The sequence below is a fragment of the Hermetia illucens genome, chromosome 6 (genome assembly GCF_905115235.1).
Source record: "Hermetia illucens chromosome 6, iHerIll2.2.curated.20191125, whole genome shotgun sequence".
In the NCBI taxonomy this organism is placed as follows: Eukaryota; Metazoa; Arthropoda; class Insecta; order Diptera; family Stratiomyidae; genus Hermetia; species Hermetia illucens.
The window spans coordinates 84,583,467-84,604,562 of NC_051854.1; the positions used below are offsets into that span (position 1 = coordinate 84,583,467).

Genomic DNA, 21,096 nt, shown 5'->3' on the forward strand with positions numbered 1-21,096 from the left:
TATCCTCACCGCATGCCCTTTTCGGAACTAAGTTCCAGCGAGAACCTAAATAGCTTACATGGTTCGAAACTGGACAGTTCCATCAGAAACGCTACAATATCTAACGTCCATTATCGCAGTGAAGAAGGCCAACCTTTGAGGCAGCTCGGAAATCAACACATCATATCGATGTGTAAAAGGGCAGGACACCAAACTTCTATATCCCCACCTCGGAAAACTAAAACGATTGAGAAAAAGTTCTTGATATCGAATGAATGACTTTCGGTCAATCAAATACACCTCTTTCGTGCCCATCATCATCATCAACGGAGCAACCAACAGTATCCGACCTAGGCCTGCTCTACTAAAAAACTCCAGACATCCCGGTTCCGGGCCAAGGTCCACCAATTCGATATCCCTAACAGCTGCCTAGCGTCCTGGCCTATGCTATCGCTCTATCTCAGGAAGAGTCTGCCTCGTCTTCTTTTTCTACCATAGACATTACCATTATAGATTTTCCAGGATGAATTATCCTCATTCATACGGATCAAGTGGTCCACCGTAACCTATTGAGCTGGATTTTATCCCCAACCAAGCGGTTGTTGTATCGCTCATAAATTTCGTCGTTATATAGGTTACGGAATCGTCTATCTTCATGTAGGGAACCAATAATCCTTCGCAAGATTCTTCTCTGGAACACGGCCAAAAATTCGCAATTTTTCTCGTTAACAACCTAATTCTCCAAGGAATTGGCAAGATTATTGTCTTGTACGGTAAGAACTTTGACTCTATAGTGAGACGTTTCAAGCGTAACAGTTTCTGTAAGGCATAATAGGCTCTGTTGGTTGCCAACAACCGCGCAGCAATAGGACCTGACGACATCGCATCTGAGTTCTGGACAACGAAGAGCTGGCACCCAAGACTGTGGCTCAGTGAATTCTTCAATCGAGTTATTCAGGAATGTAGAACACCATCTAACTGGGAAGAAAGCACCACAGTTACAATATGGAAAAAGAAAGTTTAATCCAGCAAAATCTTCGGGTTATGGGTTTGTCAAGAACTGCGGAACTACTGACGTAATGATATCCCTTTTACCCCTTTACCCAAGATCTCGCGCCGCTTGCTCGATCTGGATGAAGGACTGTACATCTCGGGTTGTTCCTCCCATGATGTCAATATCGTCATGGACTTAGAGGCTGGTGCCTCTTGCATTAACATCTACATCGCGGATTACTTTTTCTAGGCTAGGCTAGGGTCGCTCGCCGTATAGAGCACATCGCATGATCTGTCGCTGATTTGCTCGGAGTGAAGTCCCTTCGGTATGGGCCAATGACTTTCTGGGGGTATGTGGCTATCCGACCTAGCAAGATAGCGGAGAATATCTTATTGATGGCACTCAGCAACGAGATACCTCTATAATTGCTAAACCTCGTGATATCTCCCTTTTTATGTATGGGACAGATAATGGTGCATTGCCAATCGTCAGGCATTGATTCGCGGTCCCACACCTTGAGTATACGTTCATGAGCCGTTTAGTGTTATTGTCACCTCCATATTGCACTGGCTCCTGACGACTTATGCTTTTTAAGTCGATGGATTGTACCGACTGCTTCGCTCATGTTTGGTAGTGGCAGCATTTGTCCATCGTCTTCGTGCGACACTGTTAGTTGGGTAGTACGCAGTCCGTTGTCATCGGTATTTTTGTGTAAGCGATAGAAGCCAACGAATCGCCTGTATACAGGCTCTGTCCCTACTTGGCTGTTAAAAAATATGCAAGTATGATTTTGATATCATACCTGGGGCAGGCTTCGAGGGTTCGTTCCACTGCCTATCCTGCCTTATCCTTTTCCGACTCTGCAGTCGCCTCTGTAGAGGCATGAACGCTAAGGAGGTTTGTACTGACTTGGTAACTAGTACATGGTTTACCGGATGGTCACTATAGTATCTTATGTAGTAGCCCTTCTCCAGGAAAATGGTCCCTGTCCAGCGCGTCTCTTGTAACGCTGTTACATCAGTGTCGGCTACCTCCTTGGTAGCTCCTTCTCTGTGCAGGGAGCGCACGTTCCATGAGAAAATGCGCAAATCGTTATTCCGCTTTCTTTGCCGGGTTCGCCGTTGTGTTGTCAATTTAATCCGAGGCGCCTATCGTGGCTCCGAAACTTTGGTTTCTCATGATTTATGCTCCATCGTGGGTACCAATCTATGTTTCGCCCTGGGACCTATACTATCCTCCTTTGACTGCCCGTACTGAAGGTCCTAGAACGCATCCTTATCCAAATCTCAGCACCCCTACCGTAAAAGAAAACTACCGAAACATAGAAATGACGGTTAAGAACGTTTATATAGTCAGCCCCTGGACCTCTACACTAAATTTGCTATCCCATGCAGTCCTGTCAGACTACGTGAGTTCGGATGTTGGGACAACGAAGCCCATCATAGTGGAAATTCCCAGCGAATGACGACAACTCCAAGCCGAGCTTCCCAACCTGGTTAGAGTGGAAGACAGACCACCTGTTGCAAGGTTTTCCTCTGGGTTCCTGGTTGTAAGAACATAGAGGGGGCTGGTCAGGCGAGCTTCTGCTTTCGGTAGGCGCACTTGGCATCTCACTGGCGACTCTCAAGGGTGGAATCTATTCGCAATACTTAACTGCCGCTAACCTGAGCTAAGCCGCGGAGAATTTGGCATCCCTATGAAAAGACTCAATCGGGAAAGCGAGCAACAATTGAGCTCGTACCTACCCCATGTAGGGAGTTACCAAATTTCCATCAATCATATCTTTTCGGGTAAATGAGGCAACATTCGGTGAATGCGTTATAAATATGAACATGTGCGTATATGGACATGCTATGCACAGACACGGTTAGATGGGAACGCTCACCCGTCGATGAAGGGGTTGTTGAACAACAAGAGGCATTTTCAATTCTTCAATCAGACCATCGAACAGTTGGGATTCAGTCCACCTATTAAGTTTGCACTACTGCCAACCATACAATTTTCGAAATGACACTCCCTGCAAGTGTTTAAAAGGAAATTTCTAGAATCTTTCCGTGAAATAACAGAAATGTCCTTTATTCCTGTTTTTAATTTATAATAGTTATATAAATAAATAAATTAGTATTAAATATAAACTTTTGAAAATTATGATAAAATTTACTACAATTATGGCAGAGGATCTGCCTTCGCCTGCCCAAGAATTGCTCCCATTTCTTCCAAATCAGGGATGACAGGCCCAAAAATTTGAAGTAGCTTTGGGTTTTCTGTGACTACATGTGCGTAGTCATCGTAAGATATCAAACCATCGCGGTCAACATCCACTTTCCGAAAAACAAAATCAACATATGAAGCAAGAAGGTCATATTGGTCTTCAGCTAACTCTGCGAGGACCATATTACGGCAGAGAATCTCTACTTTATACCTCGTGAGAAAGCCCCCACTCTCTGGATAGTCGTAGACCTGTGAAGTGTAAGTATATTAAAACTAGCCAGTACGCCCAATGAAGTGCCTTTACATCCCAGACTTACCGCGAAACAAAACTTCATCCTGTCCGCGAAGCTCCCGTATATCCAAATTTCAATCAACCTAACGAATCCTTCTGCTGATATGGCTCCCTTCGAACTAGGATCGACGTATTTGATAACTTCTTGCACGAAATTAAAATTTGGCATATGGAAATAAATCTGATAGAAATCTGCAAGTTGACTGGGAGTCATATATTGGTTTCGTCGTTCTTTATGAGCAAGGACGAATTTATAATGTAGCATTAGAGCGCAATCTATCTCGGAACTGGTCATTTTGGTCATTTTCCGCATCAGTTTTCTCTTAAAATTACGATATTTGGCGCAGAAAACTGTATTTTCGAGCTGGTCTAACGTTAAATCCAACCTCATGTCTGTTTCTTGCTGGGAACTCTTAAAGGATTCGTTCACAATTTAGGGACCACTATCTTAATAATAACAGGACGTTAAAAATTTCGTTTGAAAACAAAGGTTAACACCTTGGCGAAGTGCTCGCAACCGTTAAATAAGTTGAATGACTCGAAAGAGCCGCATTCAGAAAAGGCAAGTGATCCAAGGTATCCTTTTCGTTTTTTATTTAAAAAGGAAGAAAATCATGCAAAGTAGATGCAAACAAAAAGATGAATAAGTGGTGTGTAATCTGCTTGCGTGTTCACAGGCGTAATGTATCCACTAGAGTTTCTGATATTATAATCCCGTGGTGACTTCAGGTCAACAAAAGGTCAACAATGTTACTGAGTAATGTGCCAAACCAAAAGGATAAGGTGTGCCAATTTGGGATTCCAAAAATTTTTTCAAGCTTTTCAGTCTGGCAACGAAAGAAAGTGGAACTTGCCTATCACGATTTTAGGATATTCTCTATGTGGTAACCAAAGAAAGTATGGGACAAGACATCAATGACTAAGGGTTTCTTATTTGTTGCAATAGTCCTAAAACCTATGGAATGCTTTCTTCTTGCTTCGATAACAAGATCGTCCTTATTTGATTAAACGCATAAGTCACGCCCTCGAGGTAGGCTGAAAATAAAATTACAATAGCAATGTCGGGTTCGAAAAAAAGAAGCGAATTTGTAGAAAATGTTGTCCTAAATTGGAGCACTGCAGCTTGTCTAGTTTTTGTAGATGGCCTCTAATTTAAGTGACCTCTTTATGGCCCCCAACCCTCCGTTTCGCAACCGGCTTCAAAAATAATATCTGATTCGAAAAGAACTAATTGAGACCTTTCATTTGATATCTCCACATAGCTACATTCGATGAAAAAAAATGTACACTCCCCTTTCGCATGTATGGGGACCACCCTTAATTTCAACGTAAAATGATATAACTCACTTCATACGAGGGCGTTCACAGTTACTACCTTTTCATCATATTTCAGGTCAAAAGGTGTAACAATTTCCGAGAAAAGTGCGTGTGACGGACAGACACACAGCCAGGCATATGAGGAGATGCCGGATTTCTCATCAGGCGCGACCCCAGTTCTCAGAGAGGGGTATACCTACTGATGTGTAAATATGTGTTCATGCAATTTCTTTTCTGACTGTGTATGGGCTAGCGTTTGCCAAACTCTGATCATCAATGGGGCAACAACCGGTATCCGGTCTAGGCTTGCTTTAATAAGGAGCTCCAGACATCTCGGTTTTACGCCGAGGTCCACCAATTCGATATCCCTAAAAGCTGTCTGGTGTCCTGACCTACGCCATCGTTCCTTCTCACGCAAGGTCTGCCTCGTCTTCTTTTCCTACCATAGATATTGCCCTTATAGACTTTCCGAGCTGGATCATCCTCATCCATACGGATTTAGTGACCCGCCCACCGCTACCTGTTGAGCCGAGTTTTATCCACAATCAGACGGTTATGGTATCGCTCATAGATTTCGTCGTTATGTAGGCTACGGAATTGTCCATCCTCATGTAGAGGTCCAAAAATTCTTCGGAGGATTCTTCTCTCGGACGCGGCCAAGGATTCGCAATTTTTCTTGCTTAGAACCCAAATCTCCGAGGAGTACATGAGAACTGGCAGGATCATGGTCTTATACAGTAAGAGGTTTGACCCTATGGTGAGACGTTTCAAGCGGAACAGTTTTTGTAAGCTGCAATAGACTGTGTTGGCAGCCAACAACCGTGCGCGGATTTCATCGTCGTAGCTGTTATCGATTGTGATTTTCGACCCTAGATAGGAGAAATTATCAACAATCTCAAAGTTGCAACCCTCTATCTTTATTCTTCCCGTTTGACCAGTGCGGGTTGATGTTGTTGGTTGGTTGGTTTTTGGTGCGGACGTTGCCACCATACATTTGTCTTGCCTTCATTGATGTGCAGCACAAGATCTCGCGCAGCTTGGATGAAGGCAGTTTATACGTCTCGGGTTGTTCTTCCCATGATGGCGATATCGTCAGCATAGGCCAGTACTTAAAGAGGATCGTACTACCCCTTGCATTTTCCTCGGTCTCACGGATCACTTTTTTCCAGAGCCAGGTTAAAGAGGACGCATGATAGGCATCCCCTTGTCGTAGATCGTTGTTGATGTCGAATGGTCTTGAGAGTGATCCTGCTGCTTTTATCTGGCCCCGCACATTGGTCAGGGTCAGCCTAGTCAGTCTTATTAATTTCGTCGGGATACCGAATTCTCTCAAGGCCGTGTACAGTTTGCTATGCTATTGTGGCACAGCAGGGTTAACAACATTCGAAATTTATTTCGAATGTTGTTAATTCGATTGACAGTTGCCACCAGCGGTGTTCTCCGTGGCGGAGTAGGCCTTGGTTTGTCGAGAAAAATAATTGAAATTAAAAAGTTGATTTTGACATTTGATCTTCAATGATGTAAAACTAATTATAAAAAGTTGTGAAGTTTTTCGACTGAGAGAGTCTCGCTAATTATTCTTTAATGTTGAGAGAATCTCGCTACTTATTCATTAACTTTATATATTAATAAAATTATTTAAACTGTGATTTCTACTTACTTTCAAATGTCAAGACTTCGAATCGAAAGCAGTTGCCATATTCATATCCAATATCTAGAAGAAAATTACAATCATGGCTCCAAGACTAAACTATCATAGGTGGCTTTAAAGTCGATGAAAAGATGGTGCAACTGACTGTCATATTCCAACAGTTTTTCATCGCTTGCCAAAGAGAGACAATCTGATCTCTTGCTGATTTGCCTACAGTGAAGCCTCTTTTATGGTAGAAAAAGAAGTCGAAGCAGACGCTGCCTAAGATGGAGCGATGGCGTAGGTCAGGGCGCAAGACAGCTTTTAGGGATATTGAATTGGGAGACCTCGGTGCAAAACCAGGATGTCTGCAGTTCCTTATTAAGGTAGGCCTAGACCGAATACCGGTTGTTGCACCGTTGATGATGATGATAATGAAGCCTCTTTGGTATGGGCCGATGATGTTCTGGGCGTATGGGGCTACCCGGCCTAGCAAGATAGCGAAGAATATCTTAGCAATTAGCAACGTGATACCTACTACTTAATTGCTACATTGCGTGATATCTCCCTTTTTATGTATGAGACAGATAACGCCCCTTTGCCAGTCGTCAGGCATTGATTCGCTGTCCCACACCTTGAGCACAAGATGATGAACCACTTGGTGTAACTGGTCGCCTCCATATTTAACCAATTCGGTTGTAATTCCATCGGCTCCTGGCGACTTATGATTTTTAAGTCGATGAATTGCACTGACTTTTTCTTTTATACTTGGTGGTGGCAGTATTTGTCCGTCGTCTTCAGTTGGCGGGACCTCCAACTCGCCGATGTTCTGGTTGTTCAGTAGTTCATTAAAGTACTCAACCCATCGCTCCAATATGCCCATTCTGTCGGAAATCATATTTTCCTCTTTGCCTCGGCAGAATGAGCATCGAGCTGTGTAAGGCTTCATCCTGCTGACTTGTTGGTGAAACTAGCGCGCCTGGTACGGTTGCTCCCTGTACTTTTCTAGTTCACAGACCTGTTGGTTCTCCCAGGTTTCCTTTTTCCGTCTGTGAAGTCACTTCTCCACTCGATAGAGTTCGTGATAAGCCTCCGAGTCTGGCCGTGTCCTTTGAGAATGCAACCTTACTCGGTATACATCATTCTTCCGTTCCGTTGCTAGCTTACATTCATCGTCGAACTAGCCGTTCCCACTCCTTTTGTGGCTGGGCCAAATATGTTTGTGGCCGTATTTATGATAACCTTCTTCAGGTGATTGTGAAGATATTTGTTGATGCTTTATCTCCAGGATCTCTGTTGACTGCGGTTATTGCGGCATCCATTTCCCTCTTATAGGTGTTACGGAGGGCTGTGTTGTGAATGGCTTCAGTGTTAACTCTCACCTAATTGTCAGAGAGGATTCTGGGTGGCGTTGTTATACGAGCTGGGAGCACCATGCAAACGAGGTAGTGATCCGAGTCTACACTGGCCCCCCTATATGTTCTGACATTCATCAAGGCTGAGAGGTGCCGGCGTTCGTTCAGCACGTGGTCAATTTAATTGAAAGTAGTCCCGTCTGGAGAGGTCTACGTTTGTTTGTGGACCGCTTTCCGCGCAAACCAGGTACTACCAACAACCATTTCGTGTGGCACTGCTAATTGAATAATCCGCATCGTTATCATTTGTATTTTGATGTAAGCTATGGGAGTATCACCTGAATACGGGCTCTGTCCCTATTTGGCTGTTAAAATCCTCAAGTATGATTTTGATATCATATCTGGGGCAGACTTCGAGGGTTCGTACTACTGCCTCGTAGAAGGTATTCTTCTCCGACACTGCAGGCTCCTCTGTAGGGGCGTGAAGTGCAGAGTGCATAGCCGTTCACTTATGTTTTCAAAGCCGATAACAGTAGGTTTCATTATTTGGCTGACTAAGAAACCTACTGCGAGCACATGGTTTACTAGATGGCCCCTATAATATATGGTGTAGCGACTCTTCTCCAGGACACCGGTCCCTGTCCAACGCATCTCCTTTAACGCTGTTATATCAGCCCTCTATTGGGACATGGTATCGGTTAGCTGCTTGGCAGCTCCATCTCTGTATAGGGAGGGAACGTTCCATGAGAAAATGTGCAAATCGTTGTTCAGTTTTCGTTGCCGGGTTCGTCGTTGTATTATCAGTCCAGTCCGAGGCTCCTGTTGTGGCTCCGTAACGAGCTGTTTTCCGTTCTCTCAACCTGGACGACCAGTTGGTACAACTTGTCCCATTTTTAGGCACGGGAGACTCACCGTTATCCTTCTCCGTCTCTAATTTTTGATTAAGAAAGAACTCCCAGCAATCACCACGTGGAGGTGGAGATGGAGTTTGATAGTAGAGCTGTTGGCGTTGGTTCAGCAGGCGTTTTCCAGGTTTTATGCTCCATCGTGTGTAGCAATCCATGCTCCGCCCTGCGACCTATACTACCCTCTGACCACTAATAATGGCAAGTGTTAATGCAGAGTTCTCGTGAAGTAGTGTCAGGTGGCCTATCCTGCACTTCAATTTATCTGATGTACAGAAGTAAATAAAAAATGCATAGCGATAGTAGGCGCCCCGATATTTATTGAAATATAATATTACCAATGATATTAGTCAATATCAAATCATATTTTGAAGAGTTGTTTTAAGGAGCTGTATTTTTATAATCTCTACAAAGTGTGCAAATATTTAATAAGAAAAGCTTTATACCATGAATACCGATTTACTATTAAAAATAATAGATAACAATCCAAGATATCGCGAGCTTATGAGAAAATATTCAAGGGCCGCGCATATCGAAAAACGGAACATCCGCAACATCCTTTTGGTCTACCATAGATTCGTTACTATCAATGGGGGCCGCTCGATGTCTCAAAAGCAGTTCATAAAACTGTATCAAATCTATTTTAACATCCCCGATGTGCATTGGGCCCAATCTATTGTCGACCACGTTGATCCAAAAGCAAAACACACCATCTCCCCGGAGGGTTTTCTGAAGTTCATGAATGTTTGTTTGAATAACTCCTTCGAGGATAAAGTTATGTTTTGCTTCCAGGTAAGGATATCGGGCACCTCTAACTAAAACATCCCCTTTTTTTGAAAGTTTTCATCGAAGGTATATGATGGCCACAAAACTGGGTTTATTACAAGAGCGAAGTTAATTAGAACATACCGCAACATGCTATATTCAGCCGACTGGGAAGAAGTTGAGGATCTCGTTATTGTAGGAATAATTCCGCCTTTTCTCAAAAGTATATTAATTGGTATTACTTGCAGGACTTCGTAGATTTACTTATAAAAAAGATGGATCACGACCGTGATGGGAAAATTTCATTTTATGATTACGCAAAAGCTGTGCGGATGAATCCAGGATTACTTGAATTCATGGGTCCAGTCATTCCAGATCGCGATATCCTTGTTGACATTTTTGGGTAGGATTTTGTCGTTAGTGTGAACAATTTGTTTTTAATTGTTTTACTAATAAAAGTTAACGAGTGTTTAACTTACCAAATGATGAGGAATTCATCTTTTAATAGGGTAGCATTCCACTCCGCTTCCACTTCCATTTCGCTCTTTTTGTTGGTTTGACTGTTTAGGAGCTAAGGGTGGATCCTGCTGTACACGATCAACACATTGCGCTATAGGAGAGAAAGTTGTCTTAGAATTTTTTAAAGAACATTTTGTGGGAGTTTCAATTTTCTAAAAATTAGATTAGATAATCAAGAAAGTTATAAGGAAGGGTAAGTCGCCCCCGAGAAACCAAACGAATTTGGGATCTTGGCCTTCGAGAAAGTGGTTATATGGACAGAACTACGGAATTTAGAAAGATGGGAGGCAAATGAGTTATCGAGGATGATTGAACCCTTAAAGTAGGAATATTGAGGGCGGTCCAAAAAAGGGAGGTGATTTTTGTTTATTGTATCTATTGGAATATCTCAAAAGAAATCACAACTGGCTTAGCAATAAATTCTACGCTTTTGTTGAGGAGCTGTTAAGGAAGGGGCCGGTCACCACCTAGTTCTTACCTAAGGCTAGTTTAAGGATAATAAGGGCCAGGCACAAGAAAATGAGAGTGAAGCTTCATACAGGCGCTTTCCAAGATGTTGCAGAATGGCAACATTTATCAACCATAAATTACCCAAATGTTGAAAAGTCATGGTCTGCATGGGCTGTGTCATGGCAAAATTTTAGCTAGCAGCTAGCTAACGGTGGCAGCAAAAGAAAAACTACCAAACCAACATCTACAGAAGCCTTTCATAGCAAGCTGGCCGATACTAGGTAAAATATCAACTGAAAGAACTTCAGCGAAGAGGTCCATACCTCAGGCTTGTGATATTCTTGTTTCGAACAACGATGCAGAATCGTGTGGGGTTCATTTGATTTATTTATTTATTAACGAACAATAAACGGGGTAAACATTCAGTTACTTATTGCCCCTAGAAGGAGGAGAAAGCAAGAACCTTAACCTGTGCTTACAACTACAGAAAGAAGAAGAGTTTAAGGGACCAAGCTGCTGTGCCTTATACGTTCGACAAACTCTTGGAATCGGGGAATAGACATAAATTTCGAGTTCCACGAAGGACACAGTGCGTTGCGTATATCATAAGACGCAGAATGGCAGATGATGTCGTTGGAGGCTGAGCAGTCCGTCTGAACCGAGGAAAGTTTGAAAAAGATGCATAAATCTAGAAAGGTTCTTCACTGCTGTAGGAAGGGGAGGTTCAGAAATTGGAGGCGAAAGTGGTAGTTCATCGGAGGAAAGTTTTTTTTTTAAAAAAGACAGAACAGGTGAATTTATCTTGCACTTTTTCAAAGGCACGACAATAACAGTTACGGGAGGATAACCAGACCACGGAGCAGTACGCGAGAACTCTTCTCACGAGGAAGTTGAAAAGAGTTAGGGTGGCTTGAATGGAGTTAGAATCAGAGGAGGAGTGAAACATAAAGCCCGACAATTGATGATTTCGAGGCAGTGAATATTAACAGAAGTGATTCGGTGATATTTAGGGTAGTTTTGATTTGATAAGAAATATCGGTAAAGAGAGTAGGAAAAGTAAGTGGGTGAGGATTTATATATACGATTGCCATTCACCCCTTGGTGGGGTATAGCGCGTCAACCACAACTACGTGCCATCGACAACTTCCGGAGATGTTCGCACTTCCCCTCTACTGTTTTGCCACAAATGGCCTTGAGGCGACCAACTCGTCGGCCATTTGAAGAGAGTGGATTTCACTGCATGGCGTAGCCAGCAATGCCATTGTGCCAGGCCTGTGTGTCGACCAAGTGCTTCCTTTGCGATAGTGTCAGGACAGCGCATTCTGGAGTTTAGGGTAACAGTGGCGTTCACTTTCCAGGTGCTACTCCCGTATAGTACCACAGAAAGAACACTAGTACAGAGCAGTCTCAACTTGATCTTGCTGTTGAGATAACTGTATTTCCAGATTTTAGACAGTGCAAAGAAAGCGGATGTAACTCTGTTAATGCGAAACCACGCCTCCTAGATATATAAATTGATCGACGCTTTCGATGCTGTGGCCATTAATGCACTAACGCAGATAGGGAGAGTGCGTTGACTCGTCAGACTGAGAACCTTGGTTTTGCTGGTGTTTATCTTCACTCAAACTCTACTGGCCTCTCTTTCGAAATCTAGAGCGATTTGGTCAAGGTCCATTACCCGGTGAGATGTCATCAGCGTAGTCAAGGTGTTTGAGGAAAGATGTCATTGTCGGTTGAACTCCTCCCCCTCTTCCGGGCAAGGCAGCATGAAAAAAGTCACCGACAACAAGAAGAAATAACATCGGTAGCAGGATTCAACCCTGTCGGACTCCGCCTTGCACCTCAAAATCCCCCGAAATTTTGCCTGGGTGCAGCACGTGACATTTTGCGCAATCATATGCCGTTTTGATAATAGGTATTAGTTTCTCTGGAATGCTCCTCCTGCGTAAAGCACTCCAGATAAACTCCCTGTTCACGCTATCGAAATCTTTATCGAAATCGATGAAGAGCAGGTACAGTGAAAATCCAAACTCTGCTGAATTCTGAATTATCTTAGCTATTATCTTTGCAACAGCAAGAAGTACGCAGGTACTCCTTCAATTGTCACACGCAAAACGGGTCTCTTTCTTCGGGATCTTGACGATCATCTCCTTCTTCCACTCACTGGGAAAGGTCTCGGATTTAAAAGATTTCTTTACGAGTGGAAGCAGTAACGCAGGTGTAGCGATAAATAATTCAGTTTGAGAACATTGATGACCGCAATGATTTCAATTCGCAATGTTACGCTGACTAGCTATTTCATCGACAATAGGGGGAAGTTCACTAGATATGATACGGTTGAGAACCGCGGTGAAGGGTTCCTTCCACCTTTTCAGTTGTTCATTGTCGTGAATGAGAAGGTGACCGTTGACGTCCTTGACAAGACCATCAAAAGATTTGCGACCACATGTAAGCTTTTTCGTGATGCGGTAAACACTTCAGAAATCATTGCGTTCTGCGGCATCTTTTGTTTGCTTGAACAGCGCAATAGCAAATTCTCTCCTGTCACGACGTACACTACGCTGAACTTCCCGGAATTTCGGTCAGCATGGAAATTCGAGCGCGTCATACCCGCCATCAGTCGCAGTGGTTAGTAGAGCCTTGAATACCTTCCGTTCTTTGATCCGCTTCCACGATTCCGCAGTCAATCCGATCTTATGACGCACCTTTGGGATATCGCCAGCGACCTGTGTAGCACCCGAAAAAAGAGCACTTTTGATGGCATTTTACTCAATATATCTACCACTCAATCAGCAATATAGCTCCCCAGGGTTGAGCGACAGCGATCGATGTTGAATTTAGGGGGTCGCAACTCCTCAACCATGCGGGAAGTGACAGACGCAACACGCAAGGGAACTTAAGCCACAATGGTGATCTCATTCGAGGCCGATGTCAGCGCCTCTCTTGTTGCACACATCCAACAGACCACTCCTAAATATACTCCTGATCGCCTCCTTTGAACTGCGAACTGGGTAAGGAGGGAAATGGTGGGAGATACAGCTCAGGTTGAATCCAGCCGTGGAAGAGAAGAAGAGGAACGAGAGGGAATATAGTCTGAGGAAAAGTAGTGGCAGATAAAATCAGAAGGTACTTGGGGGGGGGGGGGGGGGGGGTTAGCAGAAGAGCCAGTGAGTTTATTGAAAGAAGAGGAGACTGGGTGGAGCTGCGGGAGTTGAGAATTAAGACCAGAATGGTTTAAGGTTTCCGCTTTCTAGTGAGTCTTTAACATTTGCCAGATATTCCTCTATGGACTTAGGTAGTAGGAATTTAACCGAGGAACGCAGAGTTTTTAAAAACAACGAAGTCAGCTTCTTCCTAGCGGTAAGTTTTTGACGAAAATTGTATGGACTCCAGTGGTGGACTAGATAGAGTATGAGCGCTGGGTCTTAAAAGATAAGTAGATGTAACAGAGAAGAAGATTGATAAAATGATATAGAAGCTAGTAAGTGTTTGGTCACACGTTATTGGCGGGAGGGGGGGAGCCCAGTTAATTTCCATCAGTGCTGAGCTCTGACCTTCAAAGTTTGCCTTACGAAAGTTAAACTTGGCAGGCTTTCGTACGACAGGGGAGTAAATTCGGATTATCTGAGCATCAAACTCGAGAATAACATGATGGGCGTCATGTGCAACGTAAGGGGGGCATACGGGGATTGAGAAAAACAACTCACAGGAAGGTAAGAGAGGATAAGATCAAAAGTGCGATTGAGGTGATTTTTCGAAAGGTGTTCGTAAAAGTAGATAAAGGAAGGGAATGGTGGGAGGAGTTATTGGGGATGGGAAAAGGACGAGAATAGTTGACAAGAAGAACAAGAAGAGGCGGGAACAAAAAGGTACGGACTAATAATCTAATAATCTAATAATCTACCGGGGATATGTAGGGGCGTGAGTTCGCTCATGTTTTCAAAGCCGATAACAGCAGGTTTCATTTTTTGGCTGACTAAGAAACCTACTCCGAGCACATGGTTTACTGGATGGCCACTATAACATATGGTGTAGTGACTCTTCTCCAGGAAACCAATCCCTGTCCAACGCATCTCCTGTAATGCTGTTACATCAGCCCTATATTGGGACAGGGTATCGACTAGCTGCTTGGCAGCTTCATCTCTGTAGAGGGAGTGCATGTTCCTTGAGAAAATGCGCAAATCCGTCGTTGCCGGGTTCGTCGTTGTATCATCCGTCCAGTTCGAGGGTCCTGTTGTGGTTTCGTAACAAGTTATTTTCCGTGTAGGGCTGGCCCTACCCAACCCCCAACCTGGAGGACCAATTGGTACAATTTGTCCCGTTTTTAGCACGGGAGGCTCGCCTTCATCCTTCTCCGTCTGCAGCTTTTCGTTAAGAAAGAGCTTTCAGCGATCACCACGTGGAAGTGGAGATAGAGTTTGGTAGTAGAGCTGTTGGTGTTGGTTCAGCAGGCGTTTCCCAGGTTTTATGTTCCATCATGGGTACCAATCCACGTTTCGCTCTGGGACCTATACTACCCTTTGGCATTTTGGCGAAATACTATTGGATTATATACCATGCTACCATTTGCTTTTACAAAGTTTTCAAGATACGACGGCTCCATAAACATATTATGTACATTATTCTTTTTCTTTAGCCTTTGTCCAGTTCACAAGCAGGGTCGGCGTGATCGGTTGCGCCACTTTGTTCTATAGAAAGCCTGATTTGGCTGCAATCGCAAGACTTCCAAATCTCCATACAGTGTATCAAGCCACCGTTGTTTCGACCGGCCTTTTAGATGATTACAATCGACTTCGATGTTTAGGCCAACGTTGACAAGAGAATTCTCGTTAGCACGATTTACGTGCCCATACCAACGAAAACGCTTCTTTCCCAATCTTCCCATGATCGGTGCAACCCCATATCGACCGCAGATACCCTTATTTCGGAGGCAACATGGAGGGTGACAATCCAATGGGATCTGCGCCTTGAAGCATTTTAGAGCACTTCATTCAAGGCTGTAATGGTATACAATATGGTCGGCCGATCGATCCGATCGGCTGTGATTATTACCCGAATTTGACTCAGGTATTCGGTCACAGTTGGATCGACAGGTATCTGACATCCAGGCATGATACAAATCCTTCTGCCTTCTTCAGTTTATATTTCAAAAATTACCAGTCGATAACCACAAGTCATCATGGGAAACCTCTCCCTATTTAAGGTATAGATAACCTTCCTGGAGTTGGAAAATGTAGATCCCATGACTTGATGTTGGAGCTTGACTTTGTGATTGTTATCGTGGCCTATCGACAGGACTGAAACAGCGAATCCGATACCTCCCCAACTTCATCCACGAGGTTGAGAGACAGCATAGATAATGTGCATTACTTCTATAAAAGTACCCAAAAATACTCAGCGGATATCCATCAAGTAAAACATGTCTTTATTTTTTTGAGTTTTAGCATGGAACAGTCTTACATTTAGTCTTGGAAAGTCTCGAAAAGTCTGGTAAGATCAGGGCAAAGTTGACCAAGGAATTCAAGCAGATGTGGACTCTCGTTTACAGTTTGGGAATAATCATCAAATGATATTCTACCGTCGCGATCCTTATCAAACTTTCGGAGAAGGAAATCAGCATATTCCTACAAGTTGCAACATAAACTTAAATTTAAAGAAAAAATGCTATTTATATAGGAATACCCTGGTCATTTCCTGCGTATCTTCTACTGTCTGTCCATACACCATATTCCGGCAGTATTTCCGTAGTACCTCCTTTGTAATGTAACCCTTCCTGTGCCTGTCGTAAACCTAAATACTTTATTGTAGCACGAAAACTTCTAGGACCTGTTTTAGGCTCACCGTGAAACAAAATTGCTTTTTATCCTCGAAGGATCCGAATGTCCACAATTCCATTGCTTTCAAATAAGCTTCCGCGGAAATGAATTTTTTAGACCCTGGTTCAACGTACGCAATGACCGAGTCTATCCACTCCAGCTCTGAAACTCCTAAGAAGATCTGGTAGAATGTAGAGAACTGACTGTGCGTCATCTGCCTGGACTTCTTCCCAGCGGGCAGGGTGAACTTGTAGTAGGTAATGAGAAATCTTTCTATTTCCTTCTCCTTGAATTTAGATGTTCGGTGAAGTTTCTTCTGTAGCGTGTGATAAACGGTATGGAAGCGCTGGTGTTCAATAGCACCCAAGGTCAGGTCCAGCTTCATTTTCTTGTCTTATTACTTATAGGTCTTGGGGTGGGAGGTTGGCTCTGTAAAATACAGCCGTTTCATATGAGTAGACATGAAATCTTTACAAACTTAATAAATGACATCTATTCCTAGCAAATAAATAATATATTCTGAGTTTTTTCGAGTGATTTGAAACTCAAGGTTGATTTGATTCTTTTGAAAACAGACTACTGGGTAAAATACAGAAGTGATACCACAATGGTCATATTAGATACCTCGCGTAGTAAAACCCAATCCAAAAGATGGCTGAAATGTACTTTCACGGTTATCTGTTATCTTGTATTCTGTTCAGCTGACCAAAATCTACACTTTTCCCAGATAGCGTTAATTGCGTTAATGGCACTCTTGCCATCTATTTAGAGATCTTTCCCGTCCGGCGTTCTTCGTTTGCAACAAAGGAGAGATAGGCTTGACGTTGTTTATGCTCGTCATCCCATCTGCCGAGATGTCAATCGGCATCATTCCCAAGATGGCGGACGCATCATCATTTGAGACAGTCCTAAAGGCAGAACACACCCTTAGGGCTGTCCTCCTGCAGATTGCATACAGTTGGTTAGCGTTAGTTGTGATCTTCAATGCCTTTCCCCATAGAGCAAGATGGAGCTCATTACGTTAGCTATAAGCAACCTACGCTGTCGTACGGAAGGTCGCGGTTCAAACCTCACTGGTGGCAGTGGAATCTGTATCGTGATTTGACGTGGGATACCAGTCGACTCAGCTGTGAATGAGTACCTGAGTCTAATCAGGGTAATAATCTCGGACGAGCGCAATGCTGACCACGTTGGCTCGTATAGAGTACTGTAATCCTGTAGTGCATCGTTACGGTCTTGAATGAAGTGCTCTAATCACTGTAGGGCCCTGATCCAATTGGATTTTTGCGCCAACGATTATTCTTAATTTTATAAGCAACCTAGAAATATGCCTTGGTCCTCCCATATTCGGCAGCATCCTTGCCAAGGTCATACATGCTGCGGATGCTTTCTCGCAAACATATTGCACATATTGCTTTTAGCTGAGCTTCCTGTCTATCATCATTCCCAAGTGCGGGCATTTAGATCATCCGTCAGTGATAATATAACCCCCAATTTGTCTGTCTGACTGTCACCCGATTTGGTGGGAAGGAAGAAACTATAAGCGTCCGTGCATGCAGTAACTTACATAATTCTATGGGGAACTTAAGGGGGTCTCCAAACATGTAAAAGGGGGGGAGGAGGTGTAATTTTTGTTTGCACTGAATATGGCCAGGGCTATCAAATGAAAGGTCTCGATTAACACTTTTCAATGCGGGAAGCAGTTCTGACATTTAATACTTTAATACAACAAGGGCGAGCGTGGGGTTGGAAATTGATCATTCCTCTCACGGACCCATTCTCAGAATCTATTCAATCGAAAAAATCTGAAAATACTCCCCAAGCTGCCACTACGCCGTGCCTAAGCTACGAAATACCCTCCATATCGCTATCTGCTTAAATAAAGCTAATAATAGTTTCATATGTAATAAACTGTAAAAGCCCTTCCATTTCTCCTAAAATCATGAAATTTTGCAGTAATAAAGGTTGTAAGTCTGATTCCATCGAGTTTGTTGGAAATCGCACTAATATTAACAAATGGTCCGTAAGCACATTTGAATTATACATGATGGAAGGAGTGTTTCCCGCCCAATGGAAGAAGCATAGAGCCGTGGTAAATACTCCGCCGTGGTAACTCTGAATGTTAGGAATACCTTTAACTCAGGGAACGGGATATTGAGTTAAAGGCACCCTGGCTAAACTAGGTATCCCTTGCTACTTAGCTCGGATAATCTAGGATTACCCCTCAGAGAGACTTCGAGACGGATATCGAGTCGAAAGATTTGTGGCAGTGGGTGTTGCCCAAGGCTCAATATTGTGGCCCTTGCTGTGAAACATAATGTATGGCGAAGGCAACGTTGACTTGGTTTGCCGACGATCTGGTCGGGTTAGTAGTTCCGAACCATCCCGAGGTCGTTGAACTTTATGAGAGCGTAACCATTCACGTCATAAAAGTATGGTTACGAATGGGTAAACTGGACCTAAGCGACGAAAATACAGAGGCAATTCTTATTACCAGCCGCACGAAAAACAATACTGCCAAAATACGTCCTGGCAATCAAGATGAATTTTCACAAAAGATAATTAGATGAGATGGTCATGATCGATACCAAGTTGAGTTTAAAGGAGCACCTGGGCTATGCACGCGAAAAACCAGCAAAGGTAGTTCATCTCTAGCAAGGATAATGCCTAATATTAGAGGGTCAAAATATAGTACGCAATTCCTGTCTGGGAAAAGTGAGTTCGGCATATCGGCCAATCGCGAGGAAAGTGTGTGGCGCATTTAGGACACCGCCTATGCGCTGCTACACCCGAGGACCCAGGCCATGTTATGTTCCATTGCCCGAGTTGATGATTGACAGAGGAAGCTTAAACGATGACCTTAACGTAGTTATCGGACAGCATAATCTCTTGGAGGAGATACAAAAACAATAAATGCGATACAGGAAAAGCTGCAGGAACTGGATCGAGCCCAAAGAGTGTACGTACGCGTGATTTAATACTGCTGCTGTAAACCGGAGCCCCCGCTGTCACTGAGAGAGTTATCTTCCTGATCGAACGGGAGATCCAGTGAGTAACGTCCTGAGAATAGCGATGAGCATTGGGCCGTCAATGTGCTTTTCTCGGGTGCTGCGCAGGTCTTCGGCCACTTTCCAAATGCATGTCATAAAATCTGGCTGACTGAGGAGTCGTGGAAGCAACGGAAGAGGTTGAAAACCCTACTGACCGCTTCAAGTGATGGCGGGCGTGACGTGCTTGAACTCTGATACCGAGCCAAATCCCGATAACTTCAAGGAAGCGCAAGATGCCGCTGATGGCAATGATTTCAGAACTGTATATTGCATCACGAAGGAGCTTGCATGTGGTCGCAAATTTTTTGATGGTCCGGTGAATGACATCTCGGAAGCTTGATCGACAGAGAGCAGGCTGGTTGGGCCACCCCGGCGCTCTTTCTGTGTATGGAACGTTGCGAAGGCGAACACCGGGAGGTTTATCAAAACTCTTGGAACAGCTGGAGGGGCGCTAGATGATACTGCTGGATACCCCGCTGTAGTTGACACTGTTATAAATTCAGTTATGAAAATGATAACGAGCTTCCATGCCCATGAGGGCATCGAGACGTGGCAAACCTTCTATGTATTGATGGACAACGGAAATTGCAGAGCTCTGTAAGGAGTGCCACAGACTCCGCCACTTAACACAACGTCTAAATGAGCGAGGAGGAGGCAGATACCATAATGATAGAGCATAGATCAGTCAAAAGGAGACTCCGCAGCGCAATAAACAGGAAAAAGCTCGCTGCTGGCAAAGTCTGGTCGACGAGATGAATGGAAACCCGAGGGGACTTGGTTATAAAATTGTAACCCGAAAAATCAGGGCTCTGCGAAAACCCTGTTCACTCAAGGCCGAGCAGATGGACCACATTGTACGGACACTATTCCCTGCTAACCCCGTACGGGATGATGACGTCGGCGCAGAGAGCACCGAGGACTGCTCACTTTTCTCTCACTGAAAAACAAGAAGGCGCCAGGACCCGATGGTATTCCAGCAGAGGTATACAAATTGCTATTCTAACATCGACCAGTCCTACTGCTCGGCACATTCAACGCTTGTCTGAAAGAGGGCATTGTTCCTTCTTGTTGATTAATAAAGGGAAAGCGACCCTGAGTTGCCGTCTTCAAACCACCCCTTTGTATGCTTAACACTGCTGGAAAAGTGCTCGAAAAGCTCATCAGAAGTAGACTCTCTGAAGCGATACGCGTCGCCGGAGACTTATCTTCACGGCAGCTTGGTTTTAGAGCAGGGAGATCCACAGTTGATGCTGTCATGCTAGTCGTGGATGCCGTTCGTTGAGCGGGGGCATCTAGCCGCCGATCTCGACGGATGGTGCTTTTCGTAATGCTTGACGTTAGAAACGCCTTTAATTCCGTAAGACATTCTAGCCACACTAGACAATACTTTTCATGTGCTGAACTATCACTTACGGATATTGAGGGACTATCTAAGGAATCGCTCCTTGCTCTATGAAACGCTAGAAGATCAGAGAAGGATGGAGGCCACGTTGGGAGTAGCGCAGGGCCGGAAATATGAAACGCTTCCTGTGATAGTCTACTTAAACTTGACATGCCAGAAGAGTCGCGCCGGTCGATTATGCAGACGATGTCGCGGCGTTTGTTGTTAGACGTACTGTCGAACAGGCGCAAAGCACACTTGGCATATTGATGCGACGGATAAGTGGTTGGATGACTGCTCATGGTTTTAACTTTGCACTGGAAAAAACCGAAGTAGTCATGCTGACTAAAAAGAGAGTTCCGACCCTGCATTCCATATCGTTCGACGAGTCGATAATCGAGTAAAAACGGTAAAGTACCTTGGACTGACTCT

The 21,096-nt window shown here is 44.0% G+C and overlaps 3 protein-coding genes across 5 annotated transcripts; 1 reads left to right on the plus strand and 2 right to left on the minus strand.

Moving 5' to 3' along the window:
* Positions 1-3,022: 3,022 nt before the first annotated feature.
* Positions 3,023-4,019, minus strand: LOC119659562 (EF-hand calcium-binding domain-containing protein 1-like). 2 transcript variants are annotated; one of them, XM_038067712.1, is made up of 3 exons: positions 3,790-4,019; positions 3,502-3,707; positions 3,023-3,433 (listed from the first exon to the last, which is right to left on the minus strand). In XM_038067712.1, exons 2-3 carry the CDS (start codon positions 3,688-3,690, stop codon positions 3,140-3,142), a joined length of 483 nt encoding a protein of 160 aa, XP_037923640.1. In that variant the 5' UTR covers positions 3,691-3,707; positions 3,790-4,019; the 3' UTR covers positions 3,023-3,139. The 2 variants fall into 2 exon arrangements, with proteins under 2 accessions (XP_037923640.1, XP_037923639.1); XM_038067711.1 differs by having other exon boundaries at positions 3,502-4,019.
* Positions 4,020-9,001: 4,982 nt separating this feature from the next.
* On the plus strand, positions 9,002-9,941 carry LOC119659797 (EF-hand calcium-binding domain-containing protein 1-like). Of its 2 annotated transcripts, none has more exons than XM_038068068.1 (3): positions 9,002-9,475; positions 9,524-9,643; positions 9,697-9,941. In XM_038068068.1, the coding sequence occupies exons 1-3, from the start codon at positions 9,131-9,133 to the stop codon at positions 9,853-9,855; spliced, it is 624 nt and encodes a 207-aa protein (XP_037923996.1). In that variant the 5' UTR covers positions 9,002-9,130; the 3' UTR covers positions 9,856-9,941. The 2 variants fall into 2 exon arrangements, with proteins under 2 accessions (XP_037923996.1, XP_037923997.1); XM_038068069.1 differs by having other exon boundaries at positions 9,008-9,475; positions 9,536-9,643.
* Positions 9,942-15,819: 5,878 nt separating this feature from the next.
* On the minus strand, positions 15,820-16,760 carry LOC119659754 (EF-hand calcium-binding domain-containing protein 1-like). Its single transcript, XM_038068016.1, has 3 exons — positions 16,259-16,760; positions 16,100-16,207; positions 15,820-16,041 (listed from the first exon to the last, which is right to left on the minus strand). Exons 1-3 carry the CDS (start codon positions 16,616-16,618, stop codon positions 15,880-15,882), a joined length of 630 nt encoding a protein of 209 aa, XP_037923944.1. The 5' UTR covers positions 16,619-16,760; the 3' UTR covers positions 15,820-15,879.
* Positions 16,761-21,096: the final 4,336 nt, after the last annotated feature.